This window comes from Penicillium solitum (genome assembly GCF_028829755.1).
Source record: "Penicillium solitum strain IBT 25940 chromosome Unknown utg000001l_segment0_segment0, whole genome shotgun sequence".
NCBI classification, from domain to species: Eukaryota; Fungi; Ascomycota; class Eurotiomycetes; order Eurotiales; family Aspergillaceae; genus Penicillium; species Penicillium solitum.
In genome coordinates, this window is record NW_027072121.1 from 1,244,162 (window position 1) to 1,261,484 (window position 17,323).

The 17,323-nt window shown below is 48.4% G+C and overlaps 8 protein-coding genes across 8 annotated transcripts; 4 read left to right on the forward strand and 4 right to left on the reverse strand.

Moving 5' to 3' along the window:
- Nucleotides 1-387: 387 nt before the first annotated feature.
- N7455_000497 (N-terminal L-serine N(alpha)-acetyltransferase NAT4) lies at nt 388-1,357 on the forward strand (the record flags this gene model as incomplete). Its single annotated transcript, XM_040952271.2, has 2 exons — nt 388-469; nt 576-1,357. 2 exons carry the CDS (start codon nt 388-390, stop codon nt 1,355-1,357), a joined length of 864 nt encoding a protein of 287 aa, XP_040817461.2.
- A 78-nt stretch (nt 1,358-1,435) lies between these two features.
- Nucleotides 1,436-2,930, reverse strand: N7455_000498 (GPI-anchored transamidase subunit GAB1; the record flags this gene model as incomplete). Its single annotated transcript, XM_040952332.2, has 5 exons — nt 1,436-1,674; nt 1,731-2,350; nt 2,407-2,609; nt 2,673-2,737; nt 2,789-2,930. 5 exons carry the CDS (start codon nt 2,928-2,930, stop codon nt 1,436-1,438), a joined length of 1,269 nt encoding a protein of 422 aa, XP_040817492.2.
- Nucleotides 2,931-3,101: 171 nt separating this feature from the next.
- Nucleotides 3,102-5,242, forward strand: nop7 (mRNA-binding ribosome synthesis protein NOP7; the record flags this gene model as incomplete). The annotated part of the gene is made up of 3 exons (XM_040952259.2): nt 3,102-3,123; nt 3,177-3,275; nt 3,339-5,242. 3 exons carry the CDS (start codon nt 3,102-3,104, stop codon nt 5,240-5,242), a joined length of 2,025 nt encoding a protein of 674 aa, XP_040817291.1.
- A 387-nt stretch (nt 5,243-5,629) lies between these two features.
- Nucleotides 5,630-7,603, forward strand: N7455_000500 (DUF3405 domain-containing protein; the record flags this gene model as incomplete). Its single annotated transcript, XM_065603814.1, has 5 exons — nt 5,630-5,936; nt 6,001-6,260; nt 6,323-6,600; nt 6,651-7,482; nt 7,532-7,603. The coding sequence occupies 5 exons, from the start codon at nt 5,630-5,632 to the stop codon at nt 7,601-7,603; spliced, it is 1,749 nt and encodes a 582-aa protein (XP_065462305.1).
- Nucleotides 7,604-8,222: 619 nt separating this feature from the next.
- Nucleotides 8,223-9,290, reverse strand: N7455_000501 (YoaK family protein; the record flags this gene model as incomplete). Its single annotated transcript, XM_040952140.2, has 2 exons — nt 8,223-8,839; nt 8,915-9,290. The coding sequence occupies 2 exons, from the start codon at nt 9,288-9,290 to the stop codon at nt 8,223-8,225; spliced, it is 993 nt and encodes a 330-aa protein (XP_040817470.2).
- Nucleotides 9,291-9,971: 681 nt separating this feature from the next.
- N7455_000502 (uncharacterized protein) lies at nt 9,972-11,442 on the reverse strand (the record flags this gene model as incomplete). Its single annotated transcript, XM_065603815.1, has 3 exons — nt 9,972-9,998; nt 10,052-10,238; nt 10,301-11,442. 3 exons carry the CDS (start codon nt 11,440-11,442, stop codon nt 9,972-9,974), a joined length of 1,356 nt encoding a protein of 451 aa, XP_065462306.1.
- A 1,551-nt stretch (nt 11,443-12,993) lies between these two features.
- On the reverse strand, nt 12,994-14,388 carry N7455_000503 (metallophosphoesterase family protein; the record flags this gene model as incomplete). The annotated part of the gene is made up of 4 exons (XM_040952129.2): nt 12,994-13,342; nt 13,406-13,683; nt 13,730-14,187; nt 14,256-14,388. 4 exons carry the CDS (start codon nt 14,386-14,388, stop codon nt 12,994-12,996), a joined length of 1,218 nt encoding a protein of 405 aa, XP_040817196.2.
- Nucleotides 14,389-15,772: 1,384 nt separating this feature from the next.
- Nucleotides 15,773-16,963, forward strand: N7455_000504 (NAD(P)-dependent oxidoreductase; the record flags this gene model as incomplete). Its single annotated transcript, XM_040952209.2, has 5 exons — nt 15,773-15,946; nt 16,029-16,185; nt 16,236-16,407; nt 16,461-16,630; nt 16,695-16,963. 5 exons carry the CDS (start codon nt 15,773-15,775, stop codon nt 16,961-16,963), a joined length of 942 nt encoding a protein of 313 aa, XP_040817318.2.
- Between the last annotated feature and the right edge of the window lie 360 nt (nt 16,964-17,323).

Below are 17,323 nucleotides of genomic sequence, written 5' to 3' on the forward strand. Positions count from 1 at the left end.
TTTTGGGTTAAATTATCAACTTGAAGCTCAAGATGAGAAGTATACTTGGGTAACCAACCTCCTAAGGTTCTAGGATATATATTTGTCAGACCATAAGAGAAATGCGTATTTCCGTGAAAGGAAGGCCAAGAAAGAGGGCCACTCTTAGATTCAGATGGAAGTAAAAGTTACAAATCGAGAAGGATGAAAAAGAAGAAGAACAGTGAAGTTTTCATATTGGAGAAGTGCAAGCACTGCCATCGGGCGTATACTTCCCGCGGTCAAAGTCCGGGGTCGCCGACCCTTCACCCACAACATTCTTCTATGAACCCAAAATCCTTACATTCAAGCTACCCTTAATCAATTTTCGCCTTATAATACATCCTCTCAAATATTGTTCAATTAGCCATGCCGTCCGTGAAAGAAGGCCGAGTCACAAAATTAAAAGCCAAGAGACCGCGAACCACAACCCGACGCGTCTCCAACAAAAGTGAGTAAATTCCACTCTCACAAGCTAGTTCAGCCCCAAAGCTGGTTTTATTGATTTACATGATTCGATCATATTCAATTAATGACGCGTGCTAATAATCAATTAGTTCCCCTGGTCGAACAGACCAACGCATTATCCATTGACGACTTCATCGCTCAATACGTGACTCCACCAACACAAGTGGGAGATCCAGCCAAAAATGATGCGACTGATCAACCAACTCCATCCCAAGGTCAGCAACAGCAGGATATGAGCCCCACACCACGCGTGGAAATCTATTCCGCGGCAACCATCTCTGCCGCTGATCTGGAAGCATGTCTGGATCTAATCGAGGAAACCTCAAGCGAAGCTTACAGCGCGTCGCCTGCAGGCTGGTCGCGCACCAAGAAGCGGAAAGAGATGAAGTTACCTGACATGAAGTATTTGATTCTGCGGGATACGCCGAATTCTAGTGATTCTAGCGGGCAATTTCCCGGAGAGAATAACGATGTTGATGACAACAATGCTTCGTCTCCATCTCCGAAGGAAAGCGACGAGTCTATTCCATCATCTGGTACCGGTTCTCCGAATGTGCTTGGCTTTTTATCCTTTATGGTAACCTACGAAGACGGAAAGGAGGTTGTTTACTGCTACGAGATTCACTTGTCGCCGGCGGCTCGGGGACGGGGTGTCGGGAGGTTGCTTATGGGTCAGATGGAGGGAATCGGTCGTGCTGTCGGCTTGGAGAAGTCTATGTTGACGGTTTTCAAGTCGAATGAGATTGCTCGGCGGTTCTATGAGAGACTCGGGTATGAGGTTGATGAGTACTCTCCCCGACCGCGCATGTTGCGCAATGGGACTATTAAAGATGTGGACTATTTGATCTTGTCGAAGGTGTTGGAATTATGACAGCTGGATATCTCTTTGTTAAGGGGTTGAATGCTAATGGTTGATATGAAAATAGTGATGTGTAAAAGTTAATATACATTACACCTGTCGCACCTCTTCGCCCACCCGATCTGGGCGTTCTTGCTCCCACTCGTCTCTGAGAGCGGCGAAGACGGTGTCGGCTAACAGGATAGAGAGACCCAAACTCCAAACCAGAGTAATGGCGTAGAAGAAATTGGCATTTCCGGATCCTGCGTAGATCCAAAGGTGGTAGAAAGCCGGGCCGAGGAGGCTGGAATACAAGATTGCCGAACCCGCAAAGAAGGTATATCGCATCACTGTGTCAGGTTAGTCAATTTATTCCGAGATATACTCAAAATTTGGAAATACTCACGTGGGAAAAGGTGGCGATATAATGGCAGCAACGCAAAGAACAGCGACGCATCTGAGATGCTAGGGTATGGCTTGAAGATGGCGAAGACACCCAGGAGCGAGGTAATGACGAACAGAGGTTGGCTGCGGAAGCGAGCTATGAGACCCCCGACATAGCTGGCCAAGTGAAGCCAGAAAACGCCGAGGAAGAACTCTCGGAATGAGTCGAACATCTCAATGAAAAAGTACCACCACAGCCCCACGTTAGGGGTCAAGTCTGGAACCAACAGATGGAAACCATATGTTGCCGAGATAAACTCCCAGAAGTTGCCGGTGATCAAACAAGAGAGACCAAGCAGGCCTGCCACACTGGCCAGTAGTAGGGCAGCATGTTGGACAATGAAAGACCCAACATTGGGTGGGCTTGGTCCCTCCAAGCGCCGGTCATAGCATAGTAGGACCAACGGGATAAAGAGCAACGTTGGGTATAGAGACAGATACGAAGCGAATCCCAGGGCTAGCATTGCATTGATGCTATTTCCACCGACTGCATTGGAAACGGCGAAAAGGATTCCTGATGTTGTAAATACACTGGTTGATCGCGCCAAACATGTCGCAATTGTGAAAGGATTAAACAAGAACCTATTCCATGGTAAGTATGCAAATATATAAGATTGGGCGGGCCAGAGGATGCATACCATGCTGCAACGGACACTCCATCCCATCGGACATGTTTTCGGACCGCTGAGTGTAGTCTCGATTTAACCGATTGGCCCGACGCAGAGATGGTCACCAATGCATGCGCGTTCAAGAGGTCGATAATGAAGTAGAAAATTGCGGTTGGCAAAGGCGAGCTCTTCGCATCCGGGAGTAGGTCGAACAGAGGTAACAGGAGCGGCGCCTAGATCATCGGATCGAATTGTCAATTCAAGAAATGGAATCGGAGGGATCTAGATCCACGAACCTGGTGGAAGACGCCTCCATCATAAGGCGACACATTTCTTGTGTACAAGAATAGACCTTCTTGCACTACATATAATTAGTTTATAGAATGCGGAGTCAATAGTCGGAGACACGTACGGCGTTTGAAGCTATTGACAGGAGTGGAAACTTCGACTCTCCCCGTTAACAAATCAGGTAATGAAGGAAAAAGACATGTAAGAAGTAGACGCAGCACAAAAGCCGCGCCGAAGACAGCAATCTTCCGTCGGTCTACAGCCATGACGGGGTGAGGGTTTAGTTGGTTTGATTCCAGCTGGTCCCTATGGACCCAGGGCTCTCTCTCCGCCTTCGGGCACGGACCACTTCTGTTGCGGTAAGAAAAAAAAGTTATCGAGAAATTTTCTTCTTCTTATCAGCAGCCGTTTGGATATTTTGACAACCATTTTTCATCATGGGTAAAGTTAAGAAGAAGGGTATGTTGAAATGAACCGGGAATTTCAATTGAATTTACTGACACTCCTTTCAGGTACCTCTGGCGCAGCCAAGAACTACATTACCAGAACTCAGGCCGTGCGCAAACTTCAGATCTCTCTGCCAGATTTCCGCCGACTATGCATCTTCAAGGGTAATTACCTCTTCTATGAGTATTCCATCTGAATCGCAAGACTAACATGGTATCCGATATCAGGTATCTACCCTCGCGAGCCCCGTAGTAAGAAGAAGGCCTCTAAGACGTCTACGCCCAACACCACCTTCTACTACACCAAGGACATCCAGTATCTGCTACACGAGCCCCTGCTCAACAAGTTCCGTGATCAGAAGTCGCTTGCAAAGAAGATCGCCCGCTCTCTCGGCCGTGGAGAAGTCAGCGATGCCTCCCGTTTAGAAAAGAACAACGCCCCAAGACTCACCTTGGACCATGTCATTAAAGAGCGCTACCCGACCTTTATCGATGCCCTCCGTGATCTCGACGACGCTCTGTCTCTTCTCTTCCTCTTCGCTACCCTTCCCTCCACCGACCATGTTCCTTCTAAGACCGTTGCGCTCTGCCAGCGCCTTTGCCATGAGTTCCAGCACTACCTGATCATGACCAACTCTCTGCGCAGATCCTTCCTTTCAATTAAGGGTATCTATTACCAGGCTACGATTCAGGGCCAAGACATTATGTGGCTCGTGCCATACCGTTTCGTCCAGCGTGTCAATGGTGATGTCGATTACCGTATCATGGCTACTTTTGTCGAGTTTTACACCACCCTTCTGGGCTTCGTCAACTTCCGCCTGTACTCTTCGATTGGATTGAGATACCCTCCTAAGTTCGATACTCGCAGTGATGAGAACGGTGCCGAGTTGGCAGCCTTCACTCTTGAGGGCCGCACAGTGGGTGAGGTGCCCAAGGCTCTTGAGGCTAGCAAGGCTCAGAGCAAAGGCAACTCCAACAAGGAAGTTTCCAAGGAACTTCAAGCCAAGGTTGATAAGGTGATTAAGAAGGCCGGTTTGGAACAGAGCACGGACGAGGAGATGGTTGACACTACTGACGAGGCAACCGATGCCATCGACCACTTCGAGCCCGCTGCCCCCGAAGCCGACACCCTCCCCCAGCCCGCGATGAGCGGCAACGAGGCCGGTGCACTCTTCGGCCCCTTCGTGTTCTACATTTCCCGTGAAGCCCCCAAGGCTCCCCTCGAGTTCATTCTGCGCTCATTCGGCTGCAAGCGCGTTGGATGGGCCTCTGTTCTGGGCGATGGAGCTTTCACTCACGACGAGACCGACCCCCGCATCACTCACCAAATTGTCGATCGTCCCCAACTTCCCCAGGAGTCTCTTCCCGCCATTCCCGCTGCCGATGAGAACGCCGTTCAGAAGGTCCAGCCTGGATCCCGCATTCCTGGCCGTACCTACGTCCAGCCCCAGTGGGTCTGGGACTGCATTAACGAGGGCAAGCTCCTCCGAGCTGATCTCTACGCACCCGGTGCCACTCTCCCACCCCACTTGAGCCCTTGGGTCAAGGCCAGTCGTGGCGCTTACGACCCTCGCGCCACTCTCGCCGATCAGGAGGATGAGGATGAAGCCGAGATTGCCGCCGAGGCCTCTGATAGTGACGAGGAGATGGAGGATGAGCCCGCAGTTGACGCCAAGCCTGCTACTGCCGAGGAGTCTGATGAGGAGTCCGTCGACGGAGGCATGGATGTCGCCGGCACCGACGACGACGAGAGCGAGGAGGAGTCCGAGGAGGAAGACGAAGACTTCGGTGGCTTTGACGAAGAAGCCGCGTCCGAGTCCGAAGATGACGACGAGGCTGCCCGCACCCAGCACCAGAGGGAGCTCGAGGCCGAAGCCGCCGGTCTGCCTTTCACCGCTAACGCCGCCGCTGATGAAGCTGCCAAGAAGAAGAACTCCAAGTCCAAGAAGGTTGCCGCCAAGAAGCGCAGCGAGGACGAGGAGCTCGAGAGACAGAAGATGATGATGAGCCGGAAGAAGCGCAAGCTGCTTGAGAAGATGATGTACTCTAACAAGAAGACTGCCGATGAGTCCGCCAAGCTCCGCTCCAAGAGACGCAAGTTTGAGAAGGGCGAGAAGGGCGAGAAGAACTAAAGCTCGGATCATTTGTGCATGTTAGATAGTGCTTTTGCCGGGCGTTGCGGTTTGGATATGTCCCCTGTATAGGCACCTCAAAAATTTGTGAAGTTTTAATGCTATTTATGGGGTAATACCCCAGTTATATGTATAACTTTTGTCCTCTGCCATCTTGAGACCCCATGTAGTTCAACTGGGCAACATATTGCCAGGTAGGATATTGGAAACTCATATCGTAACACGTATTCTGTGATCCTAGGCCGTCAATAGATGATCTTTAACATTGGCGTGCACCTTCCCCACGTTGTCAATGGCGTTATGTGCATCCACGTGCACACGCGCAACCTAAATTTGGAAATTACATACATAAACACTCTCGTCAGTCCTTTCGTGAAGCGACACGCGATGTTGTTCAAAGGTAATGTCCTAGCGCTCCAGAAGCTCAGCATGGTCGTCATTGCATCTTTTGTGTTTGTAATGATCCTGCTTCGCCCACAGATCAATGAATACATTCTCCCACTGCGGCTCTGGAAAGATGGGCATTCTTCCACAGCACAACCTGTCCCATATAATCCATACCCCGAGTACAACAGTGCTACGTGGAAGAGAAAGTGGAGAGGGTCCTACCAATCGTGTGTTGGTCGCGATGGGGCGCTTTTGGATCCTAAGAACGAAGGCACGGCGATGAAAGGATACCGTTGGAACCAGTCAGGTTTGTGCCTTGAGCAAGATCATTACGAAGCATTCAGAGCTCCAACTAGACTAATCATACGCAGAATTCCCTACTCCCATCTTCGGTTCGTATGAGGCGTGGAACGTTGATAGGGGTCTTTGTGTCGATCCATCCTCCCGCTATGGCGCATATGGCTATGAAGTGAAAGCACGGGAGGATATCGGATCCCGAACATCGAGGAATTGGGAAGGTGTCAACTGGGCTGACTTGCAACGAGCCTGCCTGGAACGAAACCACGAAAGATATAACAAGTTGAATCCTGAGCCGAAGAAATCCACACTACACAAGCAGCAAAGCCAACAAGTGGAACACAGACGCAAGAAACATGGTCATCGGAAGACTCATCTACCTCAATTTCATCCTAGAACACTGTTATTCTACGTTCAACGATTGATATGAAGTACACAACCAATGATATCCACAACATCCGCGCTATGATCATGGAACTATCTCTTCTTTCGGGTGCAGAGCACGAGGTGATTATTCTAATCGACGCGAAGGACGAGGTATTACCCGATCAGATGGACAATGTTGCTATGGGTAGTTTCAAAGAGGAGAGTCTCCCGGAAGAGCTTCGAGAACTTGCAGTATTTTTCAATACAAAGCTCTTGGAGGACTGGTATCCGACCATTGACGTTCACCAGTAGGGGTTCTCCTGTTATCAAATGCAAGGTCATGCTCACCATTGAATAGGGCAATGTACCAATACTTCCAGCCAGTGCAGATATTCTCTCAGCTTCATCAACAATACGATTTTATCTGGCAATTTGAGATGGATGCCAGGTATACTGGGCATCTATATCATCTGCTGGAGCAAGCAACGGAATTCGCGAAACAACAACCCCGGAAACACCTCTGGGAGCGTAACTCGTACTTTTACATCCCCGCCGTCCATGGTACCTGGGACGAGTTCAACGAGATGGTAGATCAACTTATGGTGGATCGTCCAACTGTCTGGGGTCCAGTGCCAGTGGAGGGTCTAAATGTCTCAAATGACGCACCTTTCCCGCCACCCATGCCAACAGCGGAAATGGACACGTCGAGCTGGGGTGTTGGAGAGGAAGCAGATGTGATTACTTGGCTTCCACAGTTCAATCCAACGAACACAGGTTGGCCGATGCGTGATGTGATCTACGAGTTCACCGAAGGATCAGACACCCCACGTCGGGCCTCCCCCGTTGCCATGTCTCGCCTTTCAGCACGTGTGCTCCGCCTTATGCACGCTGATCTGACTGAAAAGGGCCTGGGTCTAGGTTCAGAGATGTCTCCAACCTCCTGGGCTCTGTACTATGGTTTGAAGTCGGTTCAGATCCCCCAACCCATTCACCATGCACAAGATTGGAACCCTGAGGAGTTGAATCGCCGTGCAAATTCTGGTGAGCCTGGGGCTATCGGTGCTGGGAGTGACTGTATCTGGACTTGGGATATGCATCACGATATTCTGAAAAATATGACCTACATGTTCGATTCGGAATATTCTGGCAGGCTCTATCGATCCTGGTTGGGGGATGGTGATGCAGAGGAGGTAATATTGAGTTGCTTTTTTTGCGGAAATCAATACTGACCACTGGTAGTGGAAGAGAGACAATCGGTCGATCTGCTTACCACCTATGCTATTGCATCCCGTTAAGAATACGATGATGTAGAATGTTGACAGTAAAATGGGCTGCGGTTGTGGGGGTTCTGTGGGATTTCCTAGTCATGTTTGATCTTACTCATTGGGAGAGGTTTATTTTGTCTATGTCTTAGAATAATATATCCCTCCTCACACCTTGCGTTTCGTAGTTCCCTTTCATCCTAGGCCCAGCTATACCCAGAGTGTTCGGGGCCCCTCCCGGGGGTATCTTATTGGTGAGTCATCCCTCGGGTCACATCCGAGGTCTCACGTATATTTGCTGATGTTTTCGCTTTGGGATATGTCAAGTAATAATTTACACATATACACCGGATTTTAGGCCGCGGGAGATGGCTTTCCCTTTCCGCTTTAGTGCTCACTAAGGCATAAATCAGGCACCAATGCTAAAATAACTAGTTTTAAGGCATTTGACCCTGGCCGCTAGTTATGCCCCGTCGCATTAGACTTTAAGCAACACGGCAAGTCGCCTTGCTCTTTTAATCGATGGGAAGGGAAATCTTTGACCTTATAGGTAACGAAAATTGACTGGGTATTACAATAAGGCAGACAAAGCTTTACTTGCTAGTTTCGTAGGTTCGTGTACATATATGCCTACTTGAATAGGTGACGCAAAAATAAACAAGGCCACGTTACACATCAAATTCATCAAATTCATTCATTCTCCTCCTCTCCTGCCGCCAAAAGGCCCACCCCAAGGTAATTTTCAACTTCAGGCCCATGGCAAGCCATATACTAGATGTCATACCCGTGGTTTTAGAAAGACCTCCCGCAGTCATGGCGCCTAGAAACAGAGCGAGAAAAGCCCCGACTCGACGGTTGCGCTTCGGGTTGATTTTTGTAGTCAGCTTTGGATCGATAAGGAGATCAGATAGCATAGCTGTCACAACAACAGTTGGAATTTCATCTAGGGCTAGAACACGGGAAGCACAGATCTGGCCTCCTGCTTGGAAAGCTAGAAGTGAGATTGCGAGGAGTTGTATCCATTCGATCGGAGCCTGGGGGTCCTCGGGCTCCGGGGCGATGACCTCCAGTTGGAGAAGAATTGCTGTCACCAAAAGGGCAATGGTCTGAGTGCCAAATGATAATATCATAGTTGAGCGGCGTCGTGGTTTCAAGAATCGATGCATATAGATAAAGAATATATTGCTCGTAATAAAGACGGTTAGGGCGACGAAAGACTTCGCCCAGAGATATGGAGGTGTTGCAGGCTGGCCGGAGGCGCCTAATGCTAAGAAGATGGTGTTTCCTATTTTATATGTTATTGGCTCTATATCCTTTACACCGGAGAACAAATTGCTCGGTAACTATAGAGTCCGCATACCGGTTTGCATACTTGAAAAGCTGCCCCATGCATTAAATGATAGTCCGTCCACCAAACCACTGACGAACCCGCACATTATAAGAGGAATATCGGTATGTCTGGTGTCTATATTCGCTCGGAAGTGGCGGGAAATAGTTGAGCCCACTGTATTATCTTCCGGTGTCTGCTTGCCAGAGATAGACGCTGCTATACTGCATCTAGAAGACCAAATGCCCGGTGTATACTTAAATTCCTCGTTGGGTTGCTCCAACCGAGAATTTGCGGTTGTCAAATCGGTCTGGTTGATGGAGCGGGCATCAGGGGCGCGGCGGGCTGTTGTTGTGAGTGGCTCGATAAATCCCGACGGGGAAGAGGGCTGATGGTTCATGTTCGGCATTATTGTAAATATGTGTATATTATTAAGTCTGCTAAGGTGATCATGGATAGAATGAAGTCGGAAGTTTTCGCTTTTGGCTGTGCTAATACAGAAAGAAAAGATTGCCACAATGACATAGCCCTCCTCTACTAATGACCCTAAATTCCAATCGTCTCCATAAAAGGAATAAGCATCCTCGCCAAGAGAGATGGTTAATAAAGCACACCGATGACGTAAACCAATCATACTTGCCACGTTCCTACAGGTCAGCACTTGCAGGCCTTGCACGGGGTATACTTACAATTCCTGCCACTAGAGTAGGAGTCGAGCGACTTTTTAACTCTACTCGCTATATATACTACTATTGCCGGGGTTCTTCGAAGCCGAGAACTATCCGGGAGCTTATAATGTATATTTTATATCGAAGTTTGAGATGTTAGATGAAGAGTGGCTACTATTAAATGGGTATCTCTTAACTTGAGCTGTTGACTAACTAGCACGCAGAACGACTAGTTGAGTAAGCAATCCCCATGAATTCTCGGCAATTTCGATATATCCATATCCGTCAATAACACAATTAACGACCATTCACGAGGAGGTAATCAGATTCTAGATACTGCCAGATATAATATCGAACCGCCTAGCCATATAGCGAGGCCACCAACCAGGGACCTACGTGGATCTGCCCTCGAATGGCTCCCTCTATTGAAGGGGATCCCTGGTCCACCACTGTAAACGAGGCAGTCAGACCTAACAATCCCACGACCAAGAGCCCCGCACACATTGCCGATAGAGCATGGTGAGAATCTATTCGTGTGCTGGGTGAAAACAGGAGTCATAAGGTATCTCCTGCCGGCATCGCATGTCGTTGCCGAGTACGGGCAGCATGCAGATGATCTATTTGGGTCCGTCTGACAGGAATCGGCCTCACAATCATGTACCGCTCCAAGAGTGTGGCCTGCCTCATGGCTTGTCAAGTATCAGTGTGCAAGGAACATTCGTAGGGAGAAAAAGTGAATAGATATACATACGCAAAGACTTGCCATTCCCTGCCCATGCCCATGCCCACCACAAGATTAGCACCTGTACCACGGGACTGGTCATAAACCGTATTGCAAAGTTGTCCTACCCAGGCGACTCCAATTCCTGTACCAGGGCAGCCCGTAATCAAAGTCCAGAATGCGTTTTCATCCGCCCGCGTAGCGCGCCAAATAGAGAATTTATCTAGCCTATCAAGAAGACCCCTGTTACTGCATGGCATGTTCCAATCTCTAGGTTCCTGTTCCGGGGTAGAACATGTACCTTCACTGATCTCCAAGTCACTCAGCCTAAGCGTAATGTTGAACGAACGCTCAAACACCTCCGAGGCGCTGTTGACCATACCGACAACATTTTGTACCACGTCGCTAACGGAGTTGAACAGAGCCGTGTACGAGCAGTCAGTGGCGATGCCTACTGATGCAATCATATTTATCGAGGGGCATCCAACAGTATCCCCAATTGTTGATCTCAGGTCCCATGGGTAAACGCTTTGTGGGGACGGGATGGGTTCAGAACATTTCCCTTCCTCTTTGCTGTGGGAACTTGGGTGGCGCACATCTCTGTAGGGTACGTGTGTCTTCAGATCCTCGCTGCGATCCAAAGGCCGTGACTTGCACCTTTCAGTGTTATTATTTGAGCGTTGGGATGGACGAGAGGGACAAGATGATCCCGAAGCCGAATAGGTGTATTTCTCTCCATGTTCACGAAAGGTACGGTCCGAGTCACATGTATTGTCAATGCCTGCAACCTGCACTCTTATATCGTGGATGACTTCTTGGACACTGTAAGTGCCCTCAAATATAAGATCAGCACCATCCTTCCAAAAGTAAATCCTGGCACACCCTCCTATGTCCCATCCATTACCTGTTCCGCCGACCCAAACTGACCCTGTTAAGGCATTTATTTCAAACCCCTTTATGGATTTGATACACTTGGAGGTGCCGCCAGTCGTCACATGAGTCACTTGGGCGGAATTTGAGACAATAGTAGGGTTGGGCTCCAAAGTGAAGTTAAGCCAGCGATCTTTATCTGAGGCACGGAAAGCAACACTGAGATGTGACTGATGGGTAACATTTCCGAGTGGGGTATCCAGAATGGCGAAGTTGAGCAAAGAAGTGGCCTCGCTAGCCATGCGTGACCTATCTGTGTTGTTGCTGAAGGTTGAATGCCCCTTGTGGTCGGGTGAATCAACTTCCAAACTATTAACCCGAAATGAAAAATAGCAGAACAGAATTAAGAGGAAGATCCATGGTGGAAAAGCCATGCAACAAGAGTTAGAGATTAGTAGACGGCGAACTTGCATCCCTGGTGGATCCTGGGCTCTGCAAAAGCTGCAAAAGCTGCAAGAGAATTATAGGATCGCTAGTATGACAGATTGTATGGAAAAAGACAAGCAGGTTTTGTGTGAGAGTGACTAGAGAAATCGCACTATACATAATGATAATGAGACACTACGTTTGGGAAGGATGTTAGAGCACCACAATTATGGAGTTGACAACTCTACCCCTGCCAAGCAACTCTACCCTCCACATCTACATCATCGTTAGCAACCTGTTTCAATTTGCGTAATGCTCGTGATGACACTGGTAACGTGTGGTCTGTCACTTCATTTACGGATGGGGGGGGGGGGGGGGGGGGGTACGGAAATTCATCCAATTCGTTGCCCCGCGGTCAATATGGTTTAAGTGCGTGGCGAAGGGATTGTTCGCTTTCGCCGATGACCTCACCTAATGATGGCCCAGAGTCGACGCCCTTGGCGAAGGGAGAATTGCATGGTAGGCATGATATGTCATGACGTTTGCAATCGTCCTGCCACGTTAGTTCTGAAGTGCGTTCGCTAAATTTCGAACCTGCTGCCCGAGCGTTTCAATCCGAGACTTGGTCTCCTCGCGCATCAAGCGCCACTTCAGACGGTCATCCACGCGCTTCTTCGACAGTTGGCCGGTAGTGAGGTCAACGGCACGCCGTATGTACAAGAACCTCAATTTCAATTCGTTGAGAAGTTAGTGCCAGTGGAGTCTCGCAGGTAAACTGGCATAGTGTGATTGGCAATTTCTTTGTAGATGAGATCGTAAGCTAGTGCGAAGAGGTCAGGGGTACCCCTTGTATGGGGTGGAGTTAACACGGTTGGGTCGCATGTATGATCCTCGAGGACCGGCGTGGTCACGATACACATGTCCAGTGTATCGACTCTATTCAATGACCATGCAATGCCGGACATGCAATGCCGGACTTGGTTGATGTTTAATAATTGTAAAATAACAAGGCAGGTAATCACCCGACGATTTCTTGCGGTCACTACCGTCACCATATAATCAACGTAGCAAGTGATTTTTTTCTTAACCCCTCATTTTCCATGCCAAATGGCGAAGAGTGGAAAATGGCACTATGAGGTAGAATCCAGTGTTGTGGAAGTTGGCGGTATTTATCCAATCCATCTTACAGTGAGTCCATAAGTTTTAGCACCCCTATCCTAATCCCACCAATGAAAACCTAGAATTATAATCGGTATAAGTATTTGGGTAGGCCGTCTGGCCTTTAGAAAGGCGGTAGTCAAAGGGTGCAAGAACTTATGGAACGGCACTGTAGGGATGGATGTCTGAGGTGGTGCGTGTGGCCAAGGCTTTCTCCCTCTCTAGGTCTCCTAGAAAATCGGAGGTGTTTGTGCTGGCATAGACCATTGTTATCTCGGAGTTGAGCGCCATATGATCAAAAAGAAAACCCACAACGAGAACAAAGAGAGCAGATGATCCGGCACGTGAATACTCTTCTTCCCCATACTATTAGTAACTGCCGGATAAGAATCCTGGCTATAAGTCGAGTTCAGCGTGACGTGCGCTGAGATAGTCCCATCTTCCAATCTAACCCATGTTTCAGTTTTATCTCTGAGATTTGCTTCATGGAGCAAAATCTGTCGGCTACCGCGGGTCAGATTGCCGTACCCTCCATACCCCGTATGCCGACCGTAGCACAAGTTCATGCCGTTTCCGGTCAATCCGTGCTCGGTAAGCGATTCGTCCCATTTGAAGCACCTTCAATGGTTAGCGTCTAATACAGTCCTCAATATGTTCTTCGCTGCAAATCTGAAAGCATACCAATCATTTAGATGATCATGGCCACTGAATCCTGCAACAAGTCCCTCAGTCTCAACAAGCGCTTTCATAAATTTCATATCCTGGCTATCATAGCTCCAGCCTAAGGTGCCTTGAGGGTTCACACTTTCGCGGTTACTACCAGGATTCCTATGTGGGTGAAGGCCTCCTTGCTGGTATTCAAGCATTGCATGGACAGGGATGTGATAGAACGCCAGGGATGGGACAATCCCAAACTCAGCTTTCAGTTTGGACTTAGTCGAGGTGAACCACTCCACCACCTTCATTGAGTCAGTCATGAAAGGGATCACCGATAGGACTTCGTACAGATTCATCGACCCAACTGCGTCTCTTAACCGATAGACCACCCTCTCCGCTTTTCTGGTAATAATGCCCACCCTTAGAATCGAAAAACCACAAGATAAGTGCGGGCTTGCTGGTGTTCGGTGCTGAGTGCGAAAAGACCGGCAAATAATAATTTGTGATTCCGGCCTCGGGCCCAGAGACCCTACTCTGTGTTAAGCAGTTGCGGTGTCGCCTCTCAGTGTTGAATACATCTTCTTTCGGATCGAGATTAATCTCGCTGTCGTGGTTGCCGTATGCCGAAGCCCATAGATATCCCTCGTTGACCAGCGGCGAAATGGCAGAGACGACATATTGACTCGAGTTGAATTTCTGTGTCCTTTCGCCGGATACTAGGTCGCCATTGAGGACTACAAAGTTGGTGCGCTCTACAGCAAGGATGGATGACATCACCTGTCTTGATTTGGCATCCGTCTCGTCATCTGAAATGAGGTTAGAAGGTCCATTATCTTTCCCAATCTCCATCACATTAACAAGGATCAAAACATACCCTCGGCAAAATGAAGGTCTTCGAAAATGGAGATATGAAAAGTCCCATCTTTCATGAATCGCAGTGTGGGATCCTCCGGGGATACTCTCGAAGCCATCCGCTCCGACGCCGTCAGCTCGGGTCGGGGCACCATGTTGAGATAAATGTCGAATCAAATCACTCCAAAGTACAGGGATAGGTAGCCCTTATGTAGCGTTGCATATCTAAATCTGTACTAATTCACGTGCTCGTGGCCTAGTACTCATATTGGCCTTCCAAGGTTATCCATACTCAATTACGTCATGAGCTCTGTGTCAGGTCAAGTCTGCGGATGCGACAAGCGGTGGAACTTTGTGCAGGTAAATGAGACTGCCCCGACGCCCAAGGACGTAACTACCTATCTCTTGGGCGACTGCTTTCCCTGTGTTGATATCTCTCAAGTAGTCACATGACTGCTCGCCATAGTAGTAGACTTCCATAGTCTCTCTCTGCTACCTCCCCTCGTTCTTGATCTGATCTCACGATCTGTCAATATCATCGATTGTTGGTGCTTTTTTGCACCAATGCTGTCGCACAGGACCCTCGGGTCCACACAAGCTACAATTTCACCTCCGCCCGTCCAGAGAACTTTCCTATTTAGGGAGTGTGAATAGCCTCGGGGTTTACTACCATTACGCTTCTAGATGAAGAGCATTATCTCTTACAGAGCTCCTGTTTATACAGGGACTGTCACCTGAGAACGATTACGGTACGTGGGGTTTGCTGCAAAATTTGCTTAGTAGATATCCTAGCAAACAATCGTTTCGTTGTTTGCCCGGAATCCTACAATTAGAGTTTTCATCCTCGACAACTCTCCTTCTACATAGGTATAGTAGTGCCTTTCACGCCCGATCGAGTGATTTTAAATCTTAATATCCGCGCCCCCTCCCGCCCACGGCGAAGAAGCGCTTCGCCGGCTTTATAACCACGTGTACGGGCTACACCAAGGTGTAGTGGGTGCAATAAAACAGGGCATACATTCAATAGGTATCTAGGTTCAAATAGATGATTAATTTTAGTGTAATTAATTTAATGGCGTTTTCGTTGAGATAAATGCATTTAAATTCAATACTCGGCCCAACGCACGGCCCAACACCCAGTAGCGGGTGTTGGGCCGTGCGATGGGCCGAGTAATAACTAGTTAGCGAAATACGTTAACTAGTTAACATCATCCATCTAGTTAACTGCTTATTAAGCAAAATTAATGCTCACTGAGTAGTTAGTTAGTCACCCTGTGCTGTTAAATACTCAGTCAGTAGGGGACCCTGAGCGCCCTCATAAAGCGGCGACACCCCGATCGGGAAAATCACGACCACGGGCTAAAATCCGGTATATACACTGACATATCGACATATCAAGCAGTATCAGCACACAGAAGCTATAAACAAACTAACCAATCATGGCGTCAAACAAACCGCAAGTTGTGGGATGGATAGGTACGGAAATGAAGAACAATCCCATTGGGCTTCACGTTTCTAATTCCCCTAGGACTCGGGAGTATGGGACTTTCAATGGCGCAAAATGTCCAAAGATTTCTCCAACAAGACACAATATCACAATTAAGATTCTGGAATCGGACGGTGTCTCGCGGCGCGCCACTTGAATCACTTGGGGGTATTGGATGCGAGTCTATCGCCCAACTTGTCGCTGAATGTGACCTGATATTCATATCGGTGAGTATATGAATGGGAATTTCATTTTGCAGAGACCCTTCAAAGATCCCCAAAAATCTAGATCACTAACATAGAGCAACAGACCAGTGACGATGCGGCTTTGAATACTATCGTTGACCAAATATTAACTGTCAAAGATATTGACGGCAAGTTGTTTGTGGATACTACCACTGTGCATCCTAATACGACCAAGGAGACAAATGAAAAGCTGAAGAAACGAAATGCATCCTTCGTTGCTGGTAAGTAAACCCACCTCAGTCATGTTGCAGTTTCTCATGGACTACACTAGCACCTGTTTTTGGAGCCACCCCGGCCGCGGAAAGTGGCACGGTGTTGATGGCGATGGCTGGCCCAAGTCAAGCCATCGATAAAATCGCACCTTTCGGCAAGGGTGTCATCGCTCGGGATGTGATGATTGTCTCGGATCAACCCGAGAAGGCCACTCTTCTCAAGACTTTGGGGTAAGATTGCAACAAATATACCGTGTCATAACAGCCTTACTGACACTATTTAGTAATTTCCTCGTTGCAGGCACAATGGAGATCGTGGGAGAAGCCCAGGTGCTAGCAGAGAAAAGCGACCTCGGCACAGACATGCTTGAAAAGTTGCTTGAATTGAATTTTGGAGGTTTGATGCACTCCAGTTCTAGACGCATGACGCAGGGCGTTTATCTGCCAGAGGAAGGTATGAATATGGCGTCAATTGAGAGTACCCGATTTGTTCTTCTTTTGCTAATCATATAATCTAGGTCAAGCCCCTTGGTCTAACCTGAATCTCGGTATCAAGGATGTTCAGCATGGCATCAGTTGCGCCCAAGATGTCGGTGCGAGATTAAAAGTTGCTGAGGTGGCACTGGATAATATGGTGCGGGCAAAGGACTTCTCAGATGCGCATGGCGGCAGGCCTTTGGATTCATCGTCTGGGTACGGTATCATACGTCAGGATTCTGGGCTTGACTTTGAAAATACCTTTGTGAAGGAACGAGACGTCAAGAAGGAAGATCATTCTTCTCGATAGTATATTTCCGCATACGCAGTCAGGAGGGTCCCGGGGTGGAGAATACTTACGACAGCTCTCGGGATCACTTCCAAATTGTTATCCGTGAGGTCTGAAGCCATCACAAGAACACTTGTCTTCTTCTATCACTGTTTCTGACAGTGGCCGGTACATAACCTATTTTACCATTCTTCCGTGCCTTCTTGTTTCTTTGAATGTTAGTATATCCACGAACAAAACCCATCCCCGGCGTATCTTCTTATTGGTCAAAGATCATCTCTCGGACTTCCGGCTCAATGTTACCCGATGTACTCTAGGCCCGCGGCTGATGTTTCCCAAGTTGGAATGGAGGTCCGATTAAGCACCCGAGGTCGGATATAA